The following is a 25,771-nucleotide window of genomic DNA, read 5'->3' on the forward strand; positions in this document are numbered from 1 at the left end:
CTATTCCCTCAGGGAAAGCCCTTTCCTGGGAGCAGGGAAGGCGAGGCAGTTTGGGCTTGGTCAGTTTGTCCCTGCCCTCAGGGTTTGTTGGTCCTGGCAAAAGAGGGCCTTTTATTTATTTTTCTTAGAGACAGTGTCTTGCTCTGTCGCCCAGGCTGGAGTGCAGTGGCTCATCTCAGCTCACTGTAAACTCCACCTCCTGGGATCAAGCGATCCTCCCACCTCAGCCTCCAGAGTAACTGGGACCACAAGCACCACAGGCGCCCGGCACAACGCGGCTAATTTTTTTTTTTTCTTTTTTTAGAAAGAGAGAGTTAGTCTCCCTATGTTGCCCAGGCTTGTCTTGAACTCCTGGGCTCAAGCGATCTTCCCGCCTCGGCCTCCCAAAGTGTAGGGATTACAGGCGTAAGACCCCGCGCCCTGCCAAAAGAGGGCTTTAGGGCACCCCAGAACGCGAGATCCCCCTCATCTGTCATCTTTAAAGAGGAGGAAGTGGACTCCAAATCGAGCGATAGTCCATTCGTCCCTGGTACGGTGACTGCCGGGAGGCCAAGACCAAATGTGTCTCCTTCCGGCTTTTGCACCACACTAACTAACCGGCGCCAGGCCGCAGAGCCGCCCTGGCCTTCGGCGAGGACTTGGGCGAGTGCGGTGCTCGCTGCTCCAGAGTCCCACCGCGGAAGTTGAGGCCGCGGATTCCGAGGGCGGGGTGGAGCGCGTTCGGTAAGTACCCGGACCCGGTGAAACGCACTGCGTGGACTGCGCCTGCGTCCGCACTCAGCTTTTCAGCAGTCTTTCTTCAGGCCCTGAAAGCCGTCCCCACGCCGGTCTCTTTTTTCTGCCTTCTTGTTTCCCTCCGGCGAGTCGGCGCGACGGTGAATTTCCGTTTCCGGCGGTGTCCATGCTGAACTGAGGAGTCGCAGTTGCCAGCAGGTTCAGTACAGCCGGCTGGGGTAGGCGGCGGGGGGGTCCCTGATTCTGGGGCACTGGGAGGATCGCGAGTCGTGCGCGTGGGAAGGTCCTTCCCCGGTCCTCCGGGTCATCTTTGCTCCCGAGGAGCGGCATATTTCTCATCTGCCGGAGGTGTCCTGTGGTAGTTGGGAGAGTGACCGGATGAATCCCTGCAGAGAGCCCGGACAGGGAGGGAAGGTGGCTGGGAGACGTAGTTTCCTGGCGACGTGGTCTCGGCAGGCGACTTAGACCTGAGCCGGATCTGTTGACCCGAAATTGTGCTTTTCCCACCAAAAAAGGACAGGGAGAGAAACATTAGTACAAGTTCCGAACTAAAATATAGCAGAGAAGAAACATAATCATTGAAATCACACAGCTCTTCAGTTTCAAAGCGTTCCTAGCGCCTAGTTCTTCTAACTCCCGGCCAGTGTTCTTGACATTATGGTGATATATAAAGACTTTTCTGTTTCCGCTGGTGTGTGAGTCTGTGGGAAGCCTCTGACTCACCTCCGTGCTCCAGTAGCACCCTGTGCAGCCTTCCAATGTCGCCCTTATTGCATGGCGCGGAAGATACTAGTTTGGATTTCCTCTGCAAGTCAGACCATAGCTGTATCCATTTACTGGCACAGTGCCTAGCACATCATAGACAGACAAAATATTTATTAAACTGAATGAATACAGTACCTTAATTGAATGAAATAGTATCCTGCTCCCCCCTTTTTTTTAAATCAAGCTGTCAGATTTTATGAAGCCCCATTTCCTAAAAAAAACTCACTAATTTAGTGATTACCAATTTATTAGCCACAGATTCCCAGGTAACTCAGAAATCACTGGAAGGGTCTCTGTAAGTTCATGGGGTCTCCAGGTATCATCTAGAACCAGTCCTGTCTCACAAGTTAATACTTGACAATTATATATTGTCTGTTGTACTCTTTATAAAATGTGCTAAGATATTGCTATTTCTCAAATGTATATAAGTAAATTGTAATTTAGGAGTTTTACAGAGTCAACAGGTACTAAAAGTAATACTGCGATCATATTGGAAGTTCATAAAAACGTTTTACATTTTTTTATTAAAATGTAAGTTTTAGTTTAAGTTGGGAAACCACTTCTTTACTCCAGTTGATACTTAGGTCTGAGCTGTCCGGTGTGGTAGCCACATGTGACTTTAGAGTTAGAATGAAATTAATTAAAAATTCATTTTTTCAGTTTCCCTAAGTATATTGTTAAGTAACCACATGTGGCTGATAGCTAAATGGCTGAAAAGTACAGATATAGAATATTTCTATCCTTGCAGAAATAGATACTGCTGATGTTGACACTTAAGATGAATAAAAAGTAACAGCAATAAAATGTAACTTTAGGAGAGGTAACTCATCTAATTTATAGCATAACAGAGAGAAATGAAATTGGCAATGGTTAAGCAATTTCTACCCTTGTTCAGTAAATAAATACATCATCTCTTCATAAAGAAATAAATGAAATTTACTGTTTTTCCCTGGGTATTGCCTGGATTGTAAAATGCTTCTCCCACCTCCTTACCCCAACCTTCTTCCTTGTAGGTTAGAGTTACTTGTTATTGGTAAATAGCTACAATGGAGACTAAAGACCAGAAGAAACACAGAAAGAAAAACAGTGGGCCCAAAGCTGAAAAGAAAAAGAAGCGGCATCTGCAGGATCTCCAGCTAGGAGACGAAGAAGATGCCCGGAAGAGAAATCCCAAAGCTTTTGCAGTTCAGTCTGCTGTGCGGATGGCTCGATCCTTTCACAGGTATGTTAGGGTACAGTCTGGTCGTTCTTCCATTGATTCTTTTTAAATAGTAGGAGCCTCTCACAGGTGACATTTGGATTCATGAGTCTAGTCCAGCTCCAAAGGACATGGAGATGCGTGGTGTGTGGCTTTCACTAAAACGTGAGAAGCTTTCCCATAGAAGCTGCCTTGCCTCCAGCATCTGCACACTGGTTGGTGTTTATTGCCCAAGATGCAAGAATTTATAGAATTTGTTTGTTCCTAAATTTTAAACTGTTTCTATGGTGATAAGTGTGCTTTTTTCCCCCTAGGTATGTTTTACATAGTTGTAATATAAAATACAAAAATTACAATATTTAATACTAACATAGCTTTATTTAGTGTGCCCTTGTGATATGCCTAGCGGTATACTTTAAACATTATTCAACTAAATGCTTCCAGCAGCCTTACCAGAGTAGGAATCATTCTTGCCCTCATTTTATGGGTAAGAAAACTGAGGTCAAGAGAACAAGTTACCTCCAATCATGTAACCAGTAAGTAGGAGAGCCAAATTTAACTCCAGAGCCTCTGCTCTGTTATGATGCACTGCCTCGGTATTTACCTTTTGGTTTTTTTAAAAACTATTAAAATCACTCTTAAAACAGTCAGATTTAAGGAGTGTTTAATTTTCAGCTCTCTATGCTATTGAAGTCATCTTGTTACATCTTTATTGAACAGCAGTTATTTGGATGGGGCCAGAAGTTAACAAGTTAATAACGGACAAGTTAATTATATATTGTCTGTTGTCCTCTCAATAAAATGTGCTAAAGTACTCATATATATAAATATACTAAAAAAGTTTACTTATGAAGTTGATAACCTTTTACTCTATTTTGAAAGTGAGTTTACTATTTATTTATTTATTTATGTATTTTTAATGAATAGGACTCAGGATTTGAAGACAAAAAAGCATCATATTCCAGTGGTTGATCGAACTCCACTGGAGCCCCCACCAATAGTGGTAGTGGTGATGGGGCCTCCAAAAGTTGGAAAGAGCACTTTGATACAATGCCTCATTCGGAACTTCACCCGGCAGAAGCTGACCGAGATCAGAGGCCCTGTGACAATTGTGTCAGGTAGGAGATGCCGCAGCAGACACAGAGTTGGCGTGGCTGTTGTCATCTGAGGGACATGCATGCATTTGTTGTTTTCTTGAGCGGAACATGTTAAATATTGTCATATCATGTTACCTGTCTTATACTTTTACTAAGTTGGCTATAGCTTCAGAAAAGGGTAAGTTCCCGGAGATAACTTACCCGGAGATAAGTTCCCGGAGATAACATGTGATAATGTTCACATTGAAAATGTGCACGTTTGCCTTATGAAGCCACATTCTGGTGGAAGTGTGAGTTTTCTCTTTTTCCTATGAGAATTGTCTGCTTTGGGAGATGGTGACCTTTCCAAGTTTGAGGGAAAATGAAACAAACTTCCAGTGGTAGAATGGGAATGTGCAGTCTGAAATCTCTTGTTATTGCAATAGTATAGTTGGATTGAGGCTTTTCTTTATCTTTGGAGCATCCATATTTTCTTTTCCCTTTTTTGAGACAGAGTCTTACTCTGTGGCACAGGCTGGAGTACAGTGGTGTGGTTACAGCTCACTGCAGCCTCAACCTCCCAAGTTTAAGCAATCCTCCTACCTTAGCCTCCTGAGTAGTGTATGCCACCACGCCTGGCTAAGTTTTCTTTTTTTCCCCCTTTTTTTTTTTTTTTTTTTTTTTTTTTGTAGAGATGGGGTTTCCCCATGTGGCTCAGGCTGGTCTCAAAACTCCTGGGCTCAAGGGATCTGCCTGCCTTGGCCTCCCACTGCACCCAGCCCATATTTTCTTGACCATTTTCTTTTTACCTTAATTTAGAAATAATTATTGTTATGAATATTCTGTTGCATTATGTTTGAGGATGTTTGTAGCTATAGTGGGAATACGGGAAGTTTTGATAGAGGTAAAGACTTTGGCCTGCAGCTGAACAGCAGGATCATGGTTATCATGGAGCCTGTGCAGTCCGAATTTTCCCTGTTTGAGCACTTTTATTCATCTGGGTAGACTTTTGATATTATTTAAATTTAGAACACAGCAAGAAAAACAGAATGGAATTTATTTTATTTTACCAGTTTTTGCCTATAAAAACGAACTTCTGGTACACTCCTGTAAACTTATATGATGTTTTACTGGATGCAGTTAAAAAATGAAACTTAGAGTTGATGGTTAGAGTTTTTTTCAGGATCTTTTTAAAGTAAAATTTTCATCTTTTCACGTATAGGTAAAAAGCGCAGACTCACCATTATTGAATGCGGGTGTGATATTAACATGATGATTGATCTGGCTAAAGTAGCAGATCTGGTAAGTCAGCAGGGGCAGCCTGGGGTGCTGATGGAGACTTAGAGCATCGTGATAGGTTATTTATCCCGTGATGAAAGGAAGAGAGTCCTATGATTATTAAAGGAATCATAGTCATCATCAGTAATACAGTAGATATGATTGAATTGATGATAATAATTATGGTAATAAATGTTGTTATATTAATAATAAAAATGGAATGTGCACAATGAAATGTATTCCAAAATCTAAAAGCAAATCACGGGATGGAGAAAACCTTTAATGAACACAACTAATAAGAGCTTATTAATATGTATACATATATATGTACAAATATATCATAGTAAGTACCATTTTTTCTTGGACTCTTCCTGGCACTGTGCTAACTGCTTTCTACAAATTTAGCTTACATAAATCCTTGATGCACCCTTGAGGTGAGTAGTTATTATCTGTAGTTTACATAAGATGAAATAGAGCCTCCCAGCAGTTAAATAACTTGTGTGAAGATGGGACCCTTGTTCCTGATGGTTCCAGAACCTTCATCCTTAATGATAATGCTGAAGTAAGTACATGAATTGCCCTGAAGAAGTGGTCAGAGTTTAGCAATAAAAAATCTAGACAGTACTCAGTGTATGGAAAATGTACATACTCTTGCATTTATGGAAATGATAATGTTCACTGTTGTGGTATTCTATTAACTTACGTTTTAAATTAGAAAAAATAAAAACAAATTAGCAAAAAAGTAAGCCATATTGATGAGGAAGTGTGGGGTGAGAGATACCTTGGTTTTTTTTAGACAGCTGTTTGGTAACAAAGAGCTACAGATTTTATACTTTGGCCCAGGAATACTCCTAAAATATGAAGTAAAAAGTAATACACATTTTAAAGTTGTGTCATTGTAATGTCAGAAAACTAAATAACATTCAAATTTTGAACATGTAATGTTACTATTAGTAAAAATAAGTGTTATTAATGTAGTGTAAGCTTACTAAATCTTATGTACTTGAAATGATCAAAATAGTTCATAGAAGTCATTTGTTTCTCTTTTATGTAAAATGTAGCAAGTTTCTAATATTAAAGACATGTATTAAGAGATGTTTTTAATTTTATTTTTAATTATTATGGATACATAATAGTTATACATATTTATGGGGTACATGTGGTATTTGATAGAAGCATACAATGTGTGATGATCAAATCAGGGTAATAAGGATATCCATCACCTCAAACATTTATCATTTATTTGTGTTAGGAACATTTCAGTTTCATTCTTGTAGTTATTCTGAGTTATATAATAAATTATAGTCCACCCTATTGTGCTGTTGGACACCAGAATTTATTCTGTCTAACTGTATTTTTGTACCTGTTAACCTTTCCCTCTTTGTCCCTCCCTCCCTGCTCCCCTTCCCAGCCTCTTAACCATCATTGAGAGAGATGCCTATTACGTAAATCTTTTAAAGATTTTTCAAAAGGAACACACACATTTGGTAAAGTACTCTAACTGTAATGCAGGATACGCACAATGTGCATTTTTCTTTTTCCTTGGTGTAACCGCTGGTCATTCAGATCCCTGCAGAGCAGTATCCTTCTAGATGCATATAAACACGCATACCACCCTTTAAAAACACAAATGGTAGCTTATTTTACACACTGTTCTATGCTTTGCTTTTTTCATATAATGTATCTTGGAGGTATATAATAAGTACTGTAACTCTGCCTCCTTTTTAATATAATATTCCATTTTATGGAGGCACCATGATTTATTTAGCCTAGCTTATGTTGATTGCTCTGCTGTGGGTTGTCAAAGCCTCCTGTGTACAGCAAAGGCACACACAATACATGAATTTGGGTGTGTACGTGCGTGTGTGGATTAGGGGAGTAACACTGGCTTAGATGACAAAGACTGGCAGCTGAGGGACTGTTTGTTCTCCGTTCTTCCTGACCCTACAACCAGCTGCTTGCCCCCTGGCACTCTGTGACATTAAATGTAGTGTGAGGATATTCTGCCTGTCCTTTGAGCTGGTCCAGTGTTGCTGGAACGCTGTGCTTGCTGCCTCAGTATGCAGTGGCAGCTGTGCTTTCTCACAAGCCCACCTTCATATATTCTGTGGTTTCGGATTTTGAGTGTTGCCTAGTTTAATCAAAGATGGGCATTTCTGTTTCCATTTTTCTTTGTTGTTAATTTTAGTTATCTATGCAAAGATAAGAACAGAAATGTTTTTAATACTTAAACTAGAAGTTTCCAGGAATCAATTCTGAAATTATTTTGCATCTTTGAAGCATCTTAAAAGTTAAAAATTGGTCTCATCTGCTTATATTTTCTTATAGACTACCATTCATCATAATCTTACTGTTTTTTTGACCTAATTCTAAAATGGCAGCTATTTAAAAAAAATTTCTTAACAATTGAGTTATCCAAATTAATATATAAGATAGAGGTTTCCACTGCGTACTTCTCAGCAAAAAAACAGATTTTTTTTTCTATGAGGAGATTGAAAGAAGAGATTGGTTTTCTGTACATATTTAATATATTTCATTGATTATCACTTTCTTCCCATTCTTTGGATGTCAGAGACCTGTTATTTGGCTTAAAAATACCTTACAGAAAACTTGATTTCTTTAAATTAGAATTTCTTAGGTAAGGGCCAGGTGAGACCCAACCTTTTCTGAGTTACTTCTCATACATTAAAATTCTTATAATGGAAGTTTGCATCCTAGTGGACATCGTCTTATGGTTGGCTTTTAGAGCAAGTCAGAGGGTGGTGGTTTCTCTGTCTGGGTGATGCCTATGTAGTTATTTGATTTAGTCTGGAGTGCAACTTTTCTGTTGAGGGCCAGATAGTAAATATTTTTGGCTTTGTGGATCATATCTTTTACAGCTACTTAGCTCTGCAGTTGTAGTGCACAGGCAGCCATAGGCAAAATGTAAATGAATTAATGTGGCTATGTTCCAATAAAACTTTAGTTACAAACACAGGTGATGGGCGGGATTTTGCCCGTGGCCAGTTGCCAACCCCTAGTGTAAGTGGTCTGTTTTGGTAGTTTCTTTGAAAAATGATGTGTTCTGCTTTTAGGTACTGATGCTTATAGATGCCAGCTTTGGGTTCGAAATGGAAACATTTGAGTTTCTAAACATCTGTCAAGTACATGGCTTTCCTAAAATTATGGGAGTTCTCACCCACCTCGACTCCTTCAAGCATAATAAGCAACTGAAGAAGACAAAGAAGCGATTAAAACACAGGTTCTGGACAGAAGTTTACCCGGTAAGAGGAGAAATGATTGTTGGATACTAGCAGTATAATCCTTTTAAAATAGACTGAAGAGGCCGGGCGCAGTGGCTAACACTTGTAATCCCAGCACTTTGCAAGGCAGAGGCGGTCGGATCACTTGAGCCTAGAGTTTTGAGCTCAGGGCAACATGACCAAGCCCCATCTGTACTAAAAATGCAAAAATTAACCGGGTGTGGTGGTGCGTGCCTGTAATCCCGGCTACTCAGGAGGCTGAGAAGTGAGAATTGCTTGAACCTAGGAGGCAGAGGGTGCAGTGAGCTGAGATCACGCCACTGCACTTCAGCCTGGGTGACAGAGTGAGACTCTTGTCTCAAAAAAATAAGTAAAAATACTGAAGAGACATTACTAAACGTATCTCTAGGATTCGCCTCCTGAATTCCGTTTGTGTATGTTCACAGTCCCTGGCCTCCTGAATTCCTTTGTGTGTGTGTGTTCACACTCTATGGCCTGCTGAATTCCTTTGTGTGTGTGTTCAACCTCTGGCCTGCTGAATTCTTTTGTGTGTGTGTGTTCACAGTCTCTGGCCTGCTGAATTCCTTTGTGTGTGTGTTCAGTCTCTGGCCTGCTGAATTCCTTTGTGTGTGTGTTCAGTCTTCTGGAAGGTTTCCCTCAAGAGAGTGCTTGTTCTGGGCCTCTTGGTGTATCTCATTTGTCTCTGTACCTGCTGCGCCAGGCAGTGTCTGGCTGTTTTGGGGTCGGGACTTTATATAGAGTACATCAGAAATTTCTCCTAGTTACAGGACCAGGCACTGCCCCTTCCTTTCTATACTGTTCTGGTCCATCGGCCACAGAACCATTTCTGTGCTCAGACGCCTCACCTCCCTCTCCTCACCGTACTTAGATGGATGCCCCGGCTCAACTGCAGAGCAGTCTGCCTCTGTGGGGTTCTAATAAGTCCTGAAAGAAGCCAGCAAGGCCCTGGAAGCCTCAGGACAGTGGCTTTGCTGGAAGTCTCCCTTCTTAGGATTGCTTCTTGTTTAGAACTTTTATTTTGTTGCAGTATTGATGAGAATTTAATTGAAATTTAATTTTTAATTTTGCTCTAATGTTTAGGGTGCCAAGCTGTTCTACCTTTCTGGAATGGTGCATGGAGAATATCAAAACCAAGAAATCCACAATCTGGGCCGTTTTATTACAGTTATGAAGTTTAGGCCTCTCACATGGCAAACTTCTCACCCTTATGTCCTGGCAGACAGGTAAAAAGTGATTGTACATTTTTTCTTCTTGGGCCATATATTTCAAAGCTAAAAAGGCTAGAAAAAGAACAGTGATAGGATTTATTTTGTGCCTGTTTGAATAGTGGGGATAGAAGTGTAGTTGATGGAAAATGTCTACTTATATCATTGCTCAAAGATTCTGTGCCTTTGGGAGTAAATTAATTATGAGATGTTTAGGAAAATGGGAGGACTTGGAAGCATTTAAGGCTACAGAATGTGGCCCCATCCTATGTTCAGCCTCAGTTTTGAGTGATGCTGCCTTCGTGCCCGGGTGCTTGAGTCCTTCGTGTGTGCCTTCAGTTTCCTTCCTTTGTGCTCTTCTTTGTGCTGTGGTTTTTCTCAGCCTGGGATACCCTTTTTCCACCTGCCAGAATCCAAGCCACAGTAAAAATCCCAAAGCACAGGCTCACTCTCTTCCAGCAAGGGATTTTCTGAATATGTTCTTCACTCTTCCCTGACCCCAGGTGGACATCATCTCCCTGTCTGGTGTCTTCTGGAATGAAAATGTCACTTTCAGCCTAGAGACACAGTTGTGTGCCTGCCCCTTTTCCTCTGGTGGATGGGGAATGGTGCTTCTTTATTTCTGCATTTTCTAGTTTTCTAAATGATGTGCTTAGTGGACAATAGTGTGATGAGTCATTGACACCTGAAAGGAGGTATAGGAACTTTGGCATTCATTTCTGCTGCATGATTGAGTTTATTTTTCTAGGATGGAAGATTTGACAAACCCAGAGGATATCCGAACAAACATCAAATGTGACCGGAAGGTGTCGCTTTATGGTTATTTAAGAGGAGCACACTTGAAAAATAAAAGCCAAATTCACATGCCAGGTATTCTCTTGTTGTAGAACATACTAGAATTACACATAGGATTCTTGGGATGACTTCATTTCTCAGGAAAACTGAAAAATGACCAAACAAGGGAAGATGGCCTCGCTGGAGGTTTTTAAAGTAACCCAGATGTGTGTAGGCCTGCAAAGGTGTTATCAAATCCCCTCTTCTCTGACCTCTTGTCTTGTAGCTAGAGGGCCACTGTTCCAGTGTGGCACAATGCCCTTCTTTAGTGTCATGGGTTAAGCCCTTGGACTATGGCTCGTTTTTAACCCCCCAGTCAACAGTAGATACTTCTGACTTCTTGTCAGCTGAAGCTTGCTTTTGGATCCTGTCTTCCAGGGGTAGGAGATTTTGCTGTGAGTGACATCAGTTTCCTCCCAGACCCTTGTGCTCTTCCTGAACAACAAAAGAAGCGCTGTTTAAATGAGAAGGAGAAGCTGGTTTATGCGCCTCTTTCTGGAGTTGGGGGTGTGCTGTATGACAAAGACGCTGTCTATGTTGACCTTGGTGGCAGCCATGGTTTTCAGGTATCGGTGAGATGGGCGTCATTTCTCTGAACTCTCATTATTCTTTCCGAGTCTATTTTTTAATCAAAAAATAATGTAGTCAGCTTTTATTTATTGAAGATTTTTCTCTTGTACTTATAATAAAGGCCCAAATGCATATTGTAAATATATAGGATAAAAAAAATACTTTTTTTTCATTGTACCAAGCAGAAGAGTCCTGTCCTCCATTCCTCCTTGATCCATGGCCCCAGCGCGGGCCCTGCTGCCATGTGGTGCCTGCATGGCCCATCCCCGTTTCTACAAAATCAGTGTGCTTGCCAGCTCTCATTGGTCTTTTTCTCATTCACAATGGTCTCCTCATTCTGTATTTTAAAGTGGATTTCAAATATTTATTTCTTAGTTCTGAAGTGGAATTTTATTGGGTTAAAATTAGGGTTATTTTAAAATGTTAGAAGAGCTAGCATTGTTGTAGCATTGGAGCTGAGGTTTTTCTAGCTAGGTGTTTAGGTTATCAGGTTATATACTCCCTGAACTTTGGAAAAGTTTAATGGAGATGGGGATCCATTTCAAGCTTTGTTGTAAGGATTTTCTTCTCTGCTTTTTGAGGCATTAAGAAAGGTTCTTAGGAAATGTGTCTAAGATAATTTTGAGAAACTGAATGAAACCAGTGTCTCTCCAGGATCTTTGTGCTTTTCTCACATGCCCTTTCTTGGTGGTCTTGACAGGACGAGGTGGGGCCCACCCATGAGCTGGTCCAGAGTCTCATCTCTACCCACTCCACCATTGATGCCAAGATGGCTTCAAGTCGAGTGACACTGTTTTCTGATTCCAAGCCACTTGGGTCAGAAGATATAGATAATCAAGGGTAAGTCTGCTTTTTTTCTATTTTTAATAAAAAGATGTATTACAGAAGATCATATCACCCATAATTCAGCCATCATAACACATTTTGGTGGGATTCATTCTATGTTGTTTTGTTTTTCTTTGTGTGTGCATGTCTCTGAGGGCTCTTCACTTACCTGACATTACAAGGGAGTCTTTTCTTGAAATAAAATACAGGATGCATTTTTCAACAGACCCCAAATATTCCTCAAATACCACGCCATCTTCCATAGGTTGCCTTTTGTTTTTTAAGAGACGTGAGGCCACTTGGCTTTCTTTTGGTGGCCAAAACACTAGAGCAGAGTCAAGGAGTTTGTGGCTGTCCAGAAGCCACATGCCTTGTCTCTGAAAGTTTTATTTACATTATGCTGTATTATCTCCCGTGGGTAGGTTTCCATGGACGTATGGCTTATGTGAATTATTTTTCAGTCTGGGTTGGGAATTTGTATACCTTTATACATAGTCGATGTTTGCAAAACATTGGTTTTGTTGGATTGATTTATGACTCCCAGTAAAATTTAGCTGAAAATTTTGAGATTATCTAGTTTGTAATTTGTTACAATGTGCATAAACTACCTAGCAGAATGCCTGACAGATACGAAGTGTTCGCCGAAAGATCACTCCTTTATAATGAAGTTACTAGCGATTTTCATTTTTGTATATCCTTCTAGTCATCTTTATCTACAAGAATACTCTATTCTACTATAGTTACAGTTAAAATACATAATTTTATTTCTATATTCTGAGCATTTCCTTTTTCTATACAGTCTTTATGTAGTCACCATTTTGTTATTATTGGTGTATTCTTTTTTGTGTGTGTGACAAGATCTTGCTTTGTCTCCCAGGCTAGAGTGCAGTGGTATGATCTGGGCTCACTTCAGCCTTGAACTCCCAGGCTCAAGTGGTCCTCCCGCTTCAGCCCCCCAAGTAGCTGGGACTACAGGAGTGCGCCACCACTCCCAGCTAATTTTTTTTTTTTCTAGAGATTAGGTCTCACTGTGTTTCCCAGGCTGGTCTTGAACTCCTGGGCTCAAGCAATCCTCTTGCCTTAGCCTCCCAAAGTCCTGGGATTACAGATGTGAGGCACTATGCCTGGCCTATTATTGCTATATTCTAACTTATCCATCTCTTTTGGTGTGATTTTCAGTTTTTTCAAATTTATGTTTTCATAATTTTATATATCTTGCTACATTAAATAGCTTCATACAGTTTTATACTGTGATTTTAGCCTCCTGATGATTCTTCTCTATCAGATATGAAACTGGTGACTTAAAATGGATGTTCTTCCTCTGTCATTCCTCCTACATTTGTTAGCTGGCATTTTTAACAAAGAGCTTTCACTTCTCCCCTTTATTTCCGTATCACTGCTGACTAATGCACTTGCGTTTTGTTCCATGGGTTATTTTCCATCACTATCATTATTCTTCCTGATGCCTATGCTGTCCCAGATTTGGCCGCAGGAGCCTTCAGCCTGTCTCCTGTGTCCTTTCAACTGTCTCTGTTAGTCTTTGAGCATTTCTTACTTTCTGACAGAACAAGAGGATCCAGGCTCATTTTGCCCTCTTTCTGCCTTGGGCCTGGACTCAGCCATTGCTCTTAAGGATCATGTATTTTTAGCTTAGAAATTAATCAACTTTCAAAAAAATCTACAAAACACTAACTTCCCTTTTGAGCAATTTTTTTCTAAAATTAGATTTTTGTTTTTTAAGGGTTATTCCTTTATTCTCTTTCTAAGTTTTTTTGAAGTGTGGTGTTAGGGAACCATGTCCGAGTTTGCTTATTAATTCTTCCAATGTTTATCAGATCATTTTTTCCCTATGCTATGTCATCTTAAACAATTCCTTGACATTTTCTGTTTCTTTGTATTTTTCATTGACTGTATTGCCATTTGTAGATTAGCTGATTAATGTACAAATTGAATTATTTTGTATTTCCTTGGTAATACAGGCTGTTGATGCCAAAGGAGGAAAAACAAATGGACTTAAAAACTGGGCGAATGCGTCGGAAAGCCATTTTTGGAGATGAAGATGAATCTGGAGATAGTGATGATGAAGAAAATGATGAAATATCCGAAGATGACGAGTTGGAAAACGGCTCTAGTGATGAGGAAGCAGAAGAGGAGGAAAATGCTGAGATGACTAATCAGTATATGGCTGGTAAGGGCGTCAAACGACGGAAACTTGAAGAGTTGGAAGAAGACAGTGAAATGGATTTGCCAGCATTTGCTGACAGTGATGATGACCTTGAGAGGAGCTCAGCGGAAGAAGGGGAAGCAGAGGAAGCTGATGAAAGCAGTGAAGAAGAGGACTGCACTGCAGGAGAGGGGGGCATTTCAGGATCAAAGGCTGTTGGAGAAGGTAGTAAAGCAGGGCTGTCGCCAGCTAATCACCAGAGTGACCGTGTGAATCTGGAGAAGTCTTTGCTGATGAAGAAAGCAGCTCTCCCCACTTCCGATTCTGGGCATTGCACAGCTGAAGAGGCGTTTGCATCTGAAGATGAATCTGAAGAAAGCTCCTCACTCGGTGCAGAGGAAGAGGACTCAGAAAATGAAGAGGCTGTTAGAAAAAAGCTTTCAAAGCCTTCTCAAGTGAGCAGTGGTCAGAAACTGGGGCCAAGGAACTTAATTGATGAGACCAGTGATATAGAAGATTTACTCAAAGAGGAAGAAGATTACAAGGAAGAAAATAATGATTCCAAAGAAACCTCAGGTAAACTTAAATTTAGTTGGTTGCTGCTATCAACTTGGCTCTCGAAATGGTACCCAATGGAATGTCTCCATTTGGGGGTCTGTTGATTCTGTGATTTTGTTAACTGTTGAAATGCTGCATTGTGGATGGATCTTGAGGGAGGGGAGACATGTAAACAAGCCTAACTGGAGGTTGGCTTTGGTCGTTTCAGGTGCCCTCAAGTGGAAGGAAGACCTTTCCAGAAAGGCAGCTGAGGCCTTTCTGAGGCAGCAGCAAGCAGCTCCAAACCTCCGAAAGCTTATTTATGGGACAGGTAAAGAATTCTGGTTCAGAGCTGGAAATGTTTTAGTTTCTCTGATTATTTAGATGAGGGAATTGGTTGGAGGATTGGGCTGGTATTGTTGACATCCATAATTGCTGCCCATCACATTTCATGTTTGACGGATGTCTCTAATCATCAGCTTATGAGGACTACACATTGGTCTTATAAAGTAGACTTAATGGGTTTGCTGTAAAACTTGATGCAAATGCTGTCCATTGCATTATGTTATGTTCCCTATTTAAAAGTCCTTCATGAGAATTTTTTTGTAGATTAGTGCCAAAAAAATATTTCTGCCCATAAAAATATTTACTTTTTTGCTTTCTGAGAATTAGAACACTGTATAACACATTTTGTTCTCCCTTTTGCCCTTGTCCTCTGATTTTATGCTTTACTAAACTTACCTATATATTCTTTCTGGTAGAATTAATGCAAAAATAAATATATAGTGATGAACTTTACATTGTACTCCCTGGTTACTGCATGGGGAGATCAAGGTCACATGGTGAGACTTTTGGGCTCAGCCCAGTGAATTGGGAAGATTGTTGTATACTGTTTTTCATTCATGTTTTGTCTAGGTACTCTTAGTGATGAGAGGCTCAACATTCTTTAGCGCTCTTCTTTAGTAATCTAAAGCTCAGCCTTTAAATGTCCCTTCCCTCCCTCCACCGCCAATATTCTCACTCCTTCTCGGCCTCTTAGCTGCTGCCGTGCAGGAGCGCAGGAGCCCCACACATGTACAGCAATAGCTTCCTGGCTTTCTTAACCTGTGACTGCCCTGCCCTCTCAATGCCTAACTCATATGTGGCTATTGCCATACCCATCACAGACAGAGGCCCTCAGTTCCTGAGTTCAAAGACTCATGGCCTAACTGGTTAAAAACGATGGGTCTTCTAGGGCTGTAGTTTTTGTTCTCACTTTTCTACCATGGTGTCCTCTTTAGTGGCAGAAGATAATGAAGAAGAAGATGGTGATACCCGAGAAGAGCTTGGAGGGTTGTTTCGTGTCAACCAGCCTGACAGAGAGTGTAAGCATAAGGCTGACTCTTTGGACTGTTCTAGATTTCTTGTGGAGGCCCCCCATGACTGGGATTTAGAGGAGGTAAGGCTGGGTAGTACATTTGATTTATTAGAGAATTAGAGAATTGTTCTAGAATAAGATTATCTGATGTCAATATTGCTTACCTGTTGTTGGCTTCTCATTTTTACAGGATTACAGGTCATTCTTCCAGATATTGCAGTGGGCACTTCATGCATCCTAAACAGTAACATGTTCTGAGTTTAGTTAGACCATGTACGTGGCCCACGGAGGACAGGTTCAGCTTCCAGTGTGGACAGTAGTGTGCATCTTTATTTTGAAGCATCACACATAGGTTTTTATACATCAGATGTATTTTTTGTCTTATCACTAGGATATACGTAGCACCCTTGAGTTAACATTTATAGTTCCTGCTGTTTGTAAGCATAGAGAAATCTGTGATACCTGTAAATGTTCTTCCTGCAGCTCACCACTTTGTAATCACACTGGAATTCATTCAGTACTCAAACTCACCACAGCTCACCCTCCTCTGAGACCTCTTCTCTTTCTCTCTCTCTCTTTTTGAGATATGGTCTTGTTCGGCAGCCCAGGCTGGAGTGTAGTGGCACAAGCCTACACTCAATGCACAAGTGACTCAATGCAGCCGCAGCATCCTGGGCTCAAGAGATCTTCCCATCTCAGCCTCCAGAGTAGCTGGGACTATAGGCATGAGCCACCAGGCCTGATTAATTTTTGCATTTTTTGTAGAGATAATGTTTCACCATGTTGAGCTACTTTCGAACTCTGGGTTCGCGTGATCTTCCTGCCTTGGAACCTCCCAGAGTGCTGGGATTACAGGAGTGAACCATCACGCCAGCCCCTTTCTCTGTATTCCCTTCTGGAATATTCTGATCTTCCAAAGGCTGCCTTCTTTTTTGTCAATTCAGTTTGGCTTAGATGTCACTTCTCACAGAGGCCCAATTGCTATCATACTGCCTATTGTAATTCGCCAGATAACAGTGCACTTTATGAGATTTTATTTAACCATTCTTTTTGGTGAAATTTAATACAGATGTAGAAAACCACGTAAAAACAATTGTTTAGCTTAATGGGTTGCCAGAAGGTGAATACCCCTGTACTCAACACTCAGGCTGGGAAATCAAGCTTTGCTGCTCAATTGTGACACCAGCCACAGTCCCCTTCCTCCCTGTAGAAGGAGGTGTGGTCCAGCCTCTTAAGGTGATGCTTTCCTTTTCTTCCTGGTTTCTTCCTCCATGCTTCTATAAGCATCACAGTTTACTTTTACCTGATTTTCCTTACTGTTTTTCAGTCTTATCTTTTAACATTTTTAGTGAACAGTCTTTCCTTCCCATTTCTTTTTTTGGTTACATTTTATTTAATAAACCAAGTCTTTGGTCTGTAGAGTTTCTTGTATTCTGGACTTTGTGGATTGCTTTGCATCCCTCTGCAGTTTCACAGGCCCTCCTGTATTTCCTGTGAGTGGGTACTGAGCAATACTAATAGAACTTCTGTGATGAGCGGAATGTATATCTGAGCTGTGGGTTGTGGCTACTTGTGGCTACTAAGCTCTTTAAATGTGGCTAATGAGACTGGAGAACTAAATTTTAAATTTTATTTAATCTTTGTTAAGATTAATTTAAATAGCCACGTATTTGTAGTTACCCTGTAGACAAAACATCTAGCGGTTGGACAGGATTTAAATTTGATTTTTATTTTTCAGCAAAACTGCTTCCTAAGTGGTGGTGTTTTCTCATTAGGAGGCGCATAAAGATTGGTTGTGTCCTTTTAATGATGTTAGATGTTATCAGTTGTTGGTGCTCAATGCCTAGAACCATCAATTTCTTAAGAACGTAGAGTGGTGATGTTCTATTCAATCATTTCTCTTTATGTATTAGCTGTAATACTTTAAAGAGAAACTTTTCCTCTTCTACTATTTGGTTATTCACTTCCATGTATGTAGGGTAAATGCTTGATTTTTTTTTTTTTTTTTTTTTGAGACGGAGTTTCGCTCTGTCACCCAGGCTGGAGTGCAGTGACACGATCTTGGCTCACTGCAAGCTCTGCCTCCCAGGTTCATGCCATTCTTCTGCCTCAGCCTCCCAAGTAGCTGGCACTACAGGCTCCCGCCACCATGCCTGGCTAATTTTTTATATTTAGTAGAGATGGCATTTCACCATGTTGGTCAGGCTGGTCTCAAACTCCTGACTTTGTGATCCACCTGCCTTGGTCTCCCAAAGTGCTGGGATTACAGGAGTGAGCCACTGCGCCCGGCCCATGCTTGATTTTTTAATCAGTTTTTGGAGTGATTCTCCAAAGGATACTTGTTTGTGAGTATCACTGTGATGTCATGGATATAAATGTAGTTGATGTGCCTTGTGCTCCTGCACCTGTTATCCGTTATTGAAGCTCCTCTTTATCCCACCTGTGGCCTGTGAGCGTCTGTGCACACCAGCTCCTGAGTCCTTGTGTTACAATCGTAGTCGTTCTGGGTCAATTCTTGCTCTGTGATATGAGAGAGCACTTGGAATCACCCATAAGAAGTCCTGATTTCTTTTAGTACAAAATGGTATTTCAACATGGCAGCCTAGGCATAGGAATGCTTACTGCCATGAGTTGGTCATTACTTCTAGGCCTTCTCAGCTACCCGAACCAGGAGAGTTCTTATAGATATTTCCAGTTCACATTCAGGACTACATCTTACTCATTCTTCCATTGGAGAATTATTCCTTGGTTGAATCAGAAGATGATGAAATTAGAGAATCACATAATTACTCATTTGCTTTATACTCTCTCATTTCTCTTTTCAAAAGTGACTGTGCCATTTTACTTACTCACTGGCACTGTATATGGGTTCCAGTTTCACCACTTCTTCACCAGCACTTGTTATTATCTGTCTTTTTGATTATAGCCATCCTAGAGGGGGTGAAATTGTGTCTCATTATAGTATTGACTTGCATTTCCCTGATAATGATGTTGAACATCTTTTCATGTGCTTATTGGCTATTTGTATATATTCTTCATATTGTTTGCCCATTTCAAAAATTGAATTACTTAGTTGTATGCGTTGTTTATATATTCTGGATGTAAGTCCCTTATCAGATACATAATTTACAAATATCTTCTCCCATTTTATAGGAAGTAAGTTTTCAAACAGACAGGTTTAGATTAACAAATAGCAAGACCAACTTTGTAAACTACTGTCTCATTAGTTTCTAAGGCATCGCCTTAGAAACCTTAATACAATTGAAAATTAGTTGAATTAGTAATTATCTGTTTGTTTACTTACGAGGTTAGTAGACTAGTAGTATTTAATACTTTCCCTATCTGCTGCTTAATGTGTTTTATCTCTGTGGTTATACTGTCTCCATCAAAGGTAAAGTTATTTCCTGGGCTCCTTTGGAATGAGAATATTCATGAAGGTGGGAAATATTTAAAGGCAAGTCATTGCCTACTGCCATTTCTTAGAGTTGTTTTGCTGAGTGATTGGAACATCTCACCTAAGTGCTGACTTTTCTGCGTAAGGTTATGAACAGTATCAGAGATTGCTTCGTGACTGGAAAGTGGGAAGATGATAAAGATGCAGCCAAGGTCTTAGCAGAAGATGGTAAGTGAAGAGCTGGGTTCTTCAGGAAGACTGGCTTCTCTAAACTTTATTTTCTTCTGTATCTTAGACAATAGTCAAATTGAAAATCATAGTCACTTGTGAAATGCTTTGGGGAATTCAGACAGGAGTAATGAGCCAGGTAATATTCCGGATTGTCCTTTTATGATTATCTTATTTTCTCAGTTGGCTAACTGATTTACTACGTATGGACCTTAAAAGTGAGAAACTTTCCATAAATTTTAATCATGTGTTTGTTAAAAATAGATTTTGTGTGATGTGAAAAATACATACAAATGGCATTTATGTTTTTCTTTTCATAATAAAGGTAGTATGCATTGTAGAAAATTTAGAATGAAAAGTACATAACATACCAGAATTCTACTAACCCATAAAAAACCTTTGTTAACCTCTTCAATAGTTTCCTTCTAGTCATTTAAAAATCATATGTATAAACCTTTTTAGTTGTACTTTATATAATTTTTGGCAGGAGGATTGCTTAAGTGATGTACTTTATATAAATTTTGTCATTAAATTTTTTCAAAGATTTCATATTTATTATTTAAATATCATACCATTATTGAAGTCGTAATTTTTTCAATATCTAAGTAGTTTTGTACTTTGCTCATTTTATAGAGAACTCCACACTGAACAACTTTGAAATAATTCTTGGCTCATGCTTTTTATTTTCATAAGATAGATTCATAAGTGTTAGAATTGAGTCATTTTTATGGATTACAACTGCCACATGGTTTCTTGGAATGTCATTCTTTTTGTTTTGTCTTGAGACAGGATCTCGCTCTGTTACCCAGGCTGGAGTGCTTTGGTGTGGTCATGGCCCACTGCAGCCTCAGCGTCGCAGACCCAAGCCTCCTGAGTAGCTAGGACTACAGGCTTGCATCACTACACCCAGCTAATTTTAAATTTTTTTGTATAGACAGTCTTTTTATGTTGCCCAGACTGGTCTCAAACTCCTGGGCTTAAGAGATCCTCCTGCCTCAGCCTCCTAAGTAGCTTGAACCACAAATGTATACCACCATGCCTGGCTAATTTTTAAATAGTTCGTACAGATGGGAGTCTTGCCATGTTGCCTAGGCTGGCCTTGAATTCCTGGGCTTAAGCAATCCTCGCACCTTACCTCGCACCTTAGCCTTCCAAAGTGCTGGGATTATAGGCATGAGCCACTGTGACTAGTCTGTAGTGTGTGCATGTATTCTTTTTTTATATATATATATATATATATATATATATATATATTTTGTCTGGGCTTTCAGATTCATATCATTGATCTCTCTTGGTTCATTTATTATTACTATAATTTAGTACTCTATGTAGCTTTATCATGTTATTAAGACCCCAGTTATTAAAACTGTGTCTTAGCAGTTTCTTTCTCTTTTTATTCTGCTGGGGGCTTTTTTAAGCGTTCTGCTGACTATTCTCACTTGCTTATTGTTTTTTCCACAGGAACTTAAGAATCGTCTTTTGTTTTCAAAAGAAAGTGTGGTGGGTTTCTTTTTTAATCACTTTAGTGAGGTATAATTGATGGTAAACTACAGTGTTTAAAGTGTACAATTTGATAAACTTTAATATGTGAGTATACCGTCGCCACAATCAAAATAATGAACACATTTATCACCCTCACAGTTTACGCCACTGTGTAACCCTCCATCCTGTCCTCTTCCATCGCCAGGTACATTCAGCTGCCTTGTGTCACTATTCAGTAGGTTGTGCCCTTTAGAATTTAATCGAAATGGGATCCTACAATATGTGCTCTTTTCTGTCTGACTTCTTTTACTCAGCATGATTATTTCAAGATTCATCCATGCTGTTACATCTTTATTTCTTTTTGTTGGCTAATGGGTAGTCCATTGTATGATGTATAGCAGTTTATATATCTGTTAACCTGTTAAACAATTATTTCCAGGTTTTGGCTATTATGAGTAAGGCTGCTGTGAACATTTTTGTAGAAGTCTTTATATGAACCACTTTTATTTCTTTTGGGTAAATAAGTAGTTCAGAATGGACTAAATGGGTCATATGATAGGTACACATTTAATTTTTTAAGAAATTGCCCAACTGTTTTCTAAAGTGTTTACACCATTTTCCATTGCCACCATAACTTTATGTGACTTCCGGTTGCTTCACTCTTACATCTTTGCCAGTCCCTGGTAGTATCAGTCTTTTTAAATTGTAGGCTTTCTTTTAGGCGTAGAGTGGTATCTTGAAGTTTTAGTGACTAATGGTTTCGGGCATTTTTCCATGTGTTTATTTGCCATCTGTGTCTTCTTTGATGAAATATCTGTCCAAATCTTTTGCACATTATTTTAATTGGGTTGAACTCTAAGAAATTTTATGTATTTTTGATACAAATTCTGTATGACATGTGATATGCAATTATTTTTGCCTAGTGTGTGCCTTGTCTTTTCTATTTTTAATAGTGTTTTTCACAGAACAAAGTATTTAATTTTGGTGTAGGTCAATTTATCAAAACAATTTTTTTTCGGGGCGAATGGAGTCTTGCTCTGTCTCCCAGAGTGTGATGCGATCTCGGCTAACTGCAACCTCTGCCCACTGGGTTCAAGCCGTCCTCCTGCCTCACTCTCCCAAGTAGCTGGGATTACAGGCGCCCGCCATCATGCCTGCCTAATTTTTGTATTTTTAGTAGAGATGGGGTTTCGCCATTTTGGTCAGGTTGGTCTTGAACTCCTGACCTCAGGTGATCCACCCGCCTCAGCCTCCCAAAGTGCTGGGATTACAGGCATGAGCCACTATGCCCTGCCCAAAATTTTCTCTTATGGACTGTGCTTTTGATAGTGTATGTAAGAAATCGTTGCCTCACCCAACGTCACAAATTGTCTCATATATTCTATAAGTCTTATAGTTTCAGGTTTTACATTTAGGTCTATAATTCTTTTTGAGTTAATTTTTTATAGGGTGTTAGGTATGGATTTAGGTTCCTTTTGACATATTGATATCCACTTTTCCCAGCACCTTCTGCTGATAAACTATTTTTTTCCCTGTTGAATTGCCCTGTATTGGTTGGCCATATTATGGGTGCATATTTCTGGGCTCTCTGTTCTGTTCCATTGATATATTTGTTTATTTTTATACCAATACCAACACTGTCTCTGTTACTTACAGCTTTATAATTAGTCTTGGAATTGGGTAGTTTTTAACTTTAGGTAGTTTTTCAAACTTTAGTCTCCTTTTCAAAATTGTTTTGGTTAATCTAGGTTCTTTGCATTTTCATATAAATTTTAAGATGAACATGTCAATTGCTATAAAAAAGCCCACAGCAATTTTGATTGGGATTTCATGGAACTTGTAAACAATTTGGGAAAATTGACATCTTAACCACATTGAGTTTTCTGATCTATGAACATAGTAACTCTCCATTTATCTTGTTCTTTACTTTCTCTCAGCAAGGTTTTCAGGATTCAGGTCTTATATCACTGTCAGCAATTTATTTTCATATCTACTTGTATTTATGTATGGCTAATATATAAGAAATGCAGTTGATTTTTTTATATTGGTCTTGTATCCTGCAATCTTGCTAAATTACTTGTTAGTTCTTTTTTTTTTTTTTTTTTGAGACAGAGTCTCATTCTGTCACCCAGGCTGGAGTGCAGTGGCATGATCTCAGCTCACCGCAGCCTCTGCCTTCCAGGTTCAAGCAATTCTCATGCCCCAGCCTCGCGAGTAGCCGAGATTACAGGCAGCCACTACCATGCCCGGCTAGTTTTTTTATTTTTAGTAGAGACGGGGTTTTACCACGTTGGCCAGGCTAGTCTCAAACTCCTGACCTCAAGTGTGTGTTTGGAGGGGAGGGGTAAACTTTGACTAAACAATATTCATGGTTTTCTAAGTAAATACTTCTTACTACCCCAAGGATTCTTTTCTTTTATGCTGCTTTTTCTCCTGTTCTGCCTGGGCTTCCAAGTTCTGCTTTGACCTTTCACCCTGGTCCAATCTCATATGGTTCCCCCAGTTTCTGTGCGGGATGGTTCTGGGAGCCAAGCAGGATTCTCGTTATCTACAGAAAGGCTGAGATAGATCCCAGTGGTTTTACTTTCTTTCTTTCCTATCTGGATGACTTAATTTTTCTTGCCTTACTGCCCTGGCCTAAACTTCCAGGACAGTGTGGGTTAGAAGTCAAAGTAAACATCCTTGCTTTGTCCTGATTTTGCTTATTTTCCACGTGAACTTAAGAATCGCCTTTTCTGGCTGGGCGCAGTGGCTCACACCTATAATCCTAGTACTTTGGGAGGCTGAGGCGGGCAGATCACGAGGTCAGGAGTTTGAGATCAGCCTGGCCTGGTGAAACCCCATCTCTACTAAAAATACAAAAATTAGCTGAGCATGGTGGCACATGCCTATAATCCTAGCTACTCAGGAGGCTGAGGCAGGAGAATTGCTTGAACCCAGGAGGTGGAGGTTGCAGTGAGCTGAGATCGCACCACTGCAGTCCAGCCTGGGCAACAGTGCGAGACTCCGTCTCAGAAAAAAAAAAAAAGAATCACCTTTTCTATTTCCAAAAGAAAAGTTTGTGGTACGTTTTTTCCTAATTAAACTTTTAAGTTTGAGGTAATTGTAGATTGACATGCACTTGTAAGAACGAATACAGAGAGATCTCCTGTATCTTATACTATAGCACTATCTATATATATGTACTGTGTATACTGTGTGTACTGTAATACAAGGTCACAGCCTGGATGCCAACGTTGATACAATCTGCTGATCCTCTGTAGATTTTTCCAGTTTTGCCTGTGTGTGTGTGTGTTTTACGTTTGTGCGTATATACTTCTGTGCTCTTTTATCACATGTGTAGGTTTGTGTGTCTACCAACAGTTAAGATACAGAGCAGTTCCATCACAAGGATCGCTTGTATTGCTGTTTTATAAACACACCCACGCCCCTGCTGTTTCCCAGCCCCCAGTTCCTTCCCTTGTGAACCATAATGTGTTTTCTGTTTCTACAATTTTGTCATCTTCAAGAATGTTAAATAAACAGAATAATACAGTCTATAACCTTTTGTAAGGGGCTTTTTTTCACTCAGCATAATTTCCTGGAGATCCATTCAAGTTGGTACATATACCATAGTTCATTCCTTTTTATTGCTGAGTAGTGCTGCATTGTGTGGATGTACCGGTTTGTTTAACCATTCATCTAAGATCAAGCTGGATTGTTTTCAGTTTGTTTTGTTTTGTTTTCAGACAGGGTCTTGCTCTGATGCCCAGTCTGGGTGCAATGGTGTGGTATTGGCTCACTGTAGCCTCGACCTCCTAGGCTCAAGTAATCTTCCCACATCAGCACCCCCAAGGAGCTGGGACTACAGGCATGCACCACCATGCCTGGCTAATATTTTTTTATTTATTTGTTTGTTTTATAGAGACAAGATCTTGCTGTGTTGCTCAGGCTGGTCTTGAACTCCTGGCCTATTTTCAATTTTTGCCTATTAGAATTGAGCTACTATGAACATTTGTATACAGGTTTTTGTGTAAATATGCACTTCCCATTTTTCTGGGAAATAAATGCCCAATAATGCAATTGCTGGGTCATACGGTAATTGCACAGTTTCATAGGAGACTGCCAGAGTAGTTGGGCCATTTGATGTTTCTACCCGCAATTATGTGAGTGCTCCAATTTCTTTACATCCTTGCCAATGTGTGGTGTTCTCATTGTTGTTTATTCTAGCTATTCTAATAGGTATGTGATATTTCATTGTGGTTTTAAGTTATACTTCCCCAGTGGCTAATAATGGTGAGCATTTTTTCATGTGTTTATTTGCATTTTTATCTCTTCTATACAGATAAAAAATGTCTGGGGATGTCTTTTTTTTGCATTTTTAAAAATTGGGTTGCATTGGGTACTGTGAGTTCATTATATATTTAACTCCATTGTCAGATGTGTGATTTGCAGATACTTTCTCCTAGTCTGTAGTTTTCATTTACTTAACAGGGCCTTTCACAGAGCAAAAGTTTTTATTTTTGATGAAATCCAATTTGCCAGTTTTTTTGTTTTTTGTTTTAGGGAATATGAAACTTGTATCAAGTCTAGGAATTATTTCCTATTCTTTGATCCTGAAGTTTTTCTCCTATGTTGTTTTCTAAAAGTTTTACAGTATTTTTTGTTTTCTCTTTACACCCATGATCTATTTTGATTTTTTCATTTTATGAGATATGAGACTTAGGTCAAGGTTTGTATTTTCGCCTGCGGTTGAATAATTTTTCTAGCACCATTTATTTTATTGAATTGCTTTTGACTTTTGTAAAAAGTTAGTTGAGCATCTTTGTGTGAATCTGTTTCTGGGTTCTCTTATATTCCACTGACTTCATGTATCAATCC

General features: G+C 39.8%; 1 protein-coding gene across 3 annotated transcripts in view; it reads left to right on the plus strand.

Moving 5' to 3' along the window:
- Nucleotides 1-200: 200 nt before the first annotated feature.
- Nucleotides 201-25,771, plus strand: part of LOC106995551 (ribosome biogenesis protein BMS1 homolog) — a 53,883-nt gene continuing 28,312 nt past the window's right edge. The window contains exons 1-13 of one of the 3 annotated variants that reach the window (XM_077946305.1): nucleotides 201-723; nucleotides 2,514-2,722; nucleotides 3,626-3,816; nucleotides 4,997-5,076; nucleotides 8,127-8,315; nucleotides 9,396-9,538; nucleotides 10,269-10,390; nucleotides 10,733-10,920; nucleotides 11,625-11,764; nucleotides 13,729-14,489; nucleotides 14,680-14,781; nucleotides 15,731-15,888; nucleotides 19,348-19,429. In XM_077946305.1, the coding sequence (XP_077802431.1) occupies nucleotides 2,547-2,722; nucleotides 3,626-3,816; nucleotides 4,997-5,076; nucleotides 8,127-8,315; nucleotides 9,396-9,538; nucleotides 10,269-10,390; nucleotides 10,733-10,920; nucleotides 11,625-11,764; nucleotides 13,729-14,489; nucleotides 14,680-14,781; nucleotides 15,731-15,888; nucleotides 19,348-19,429 (2,332 nt within the window). In that variant the 5' untranslated portion in view covers nucleotides 201-723; nucleotides 2,514-2,546. Of the gene's footprint in view, nucleotides 724-897; nucleotides 954-2,513; nucleotides 2,723-3,625; nucleotides 3,817-4,996; nucleotides 5,077-8,126; nucleotides 8,316-9,395; nucleotides 9,539-10,268; nucleotides 10,391-10,732; nucleotides 10,921-11,624; nucleotides 11,765-13,728; nucleotides 14,490-14,679; nucleotides 14,782-15,730; nucleotides 15,889-19,347; nucleotides 19,430-25,771 lie in introns of those variants that run through there. The other 2 variants (XM_077946304.1, XM_077946303.1) reach the window with 2 other exon arrangements.

Source organism: Macaca mulatta, chromosome 9 (assembly GCF_049350105.2).
Source record: "Macaca mulatta isolate MMU2019108-1 chromosome 9, T2T-MMU8v2.0, whole genome shotgun sequence".
In the NCBI taxonomy this organism is placed as follows: Eukaryota; Metazoa; Chordata; class Mammalia; order Primates; family Cercopithecidae; genus Macaca; species Macaca mulatta.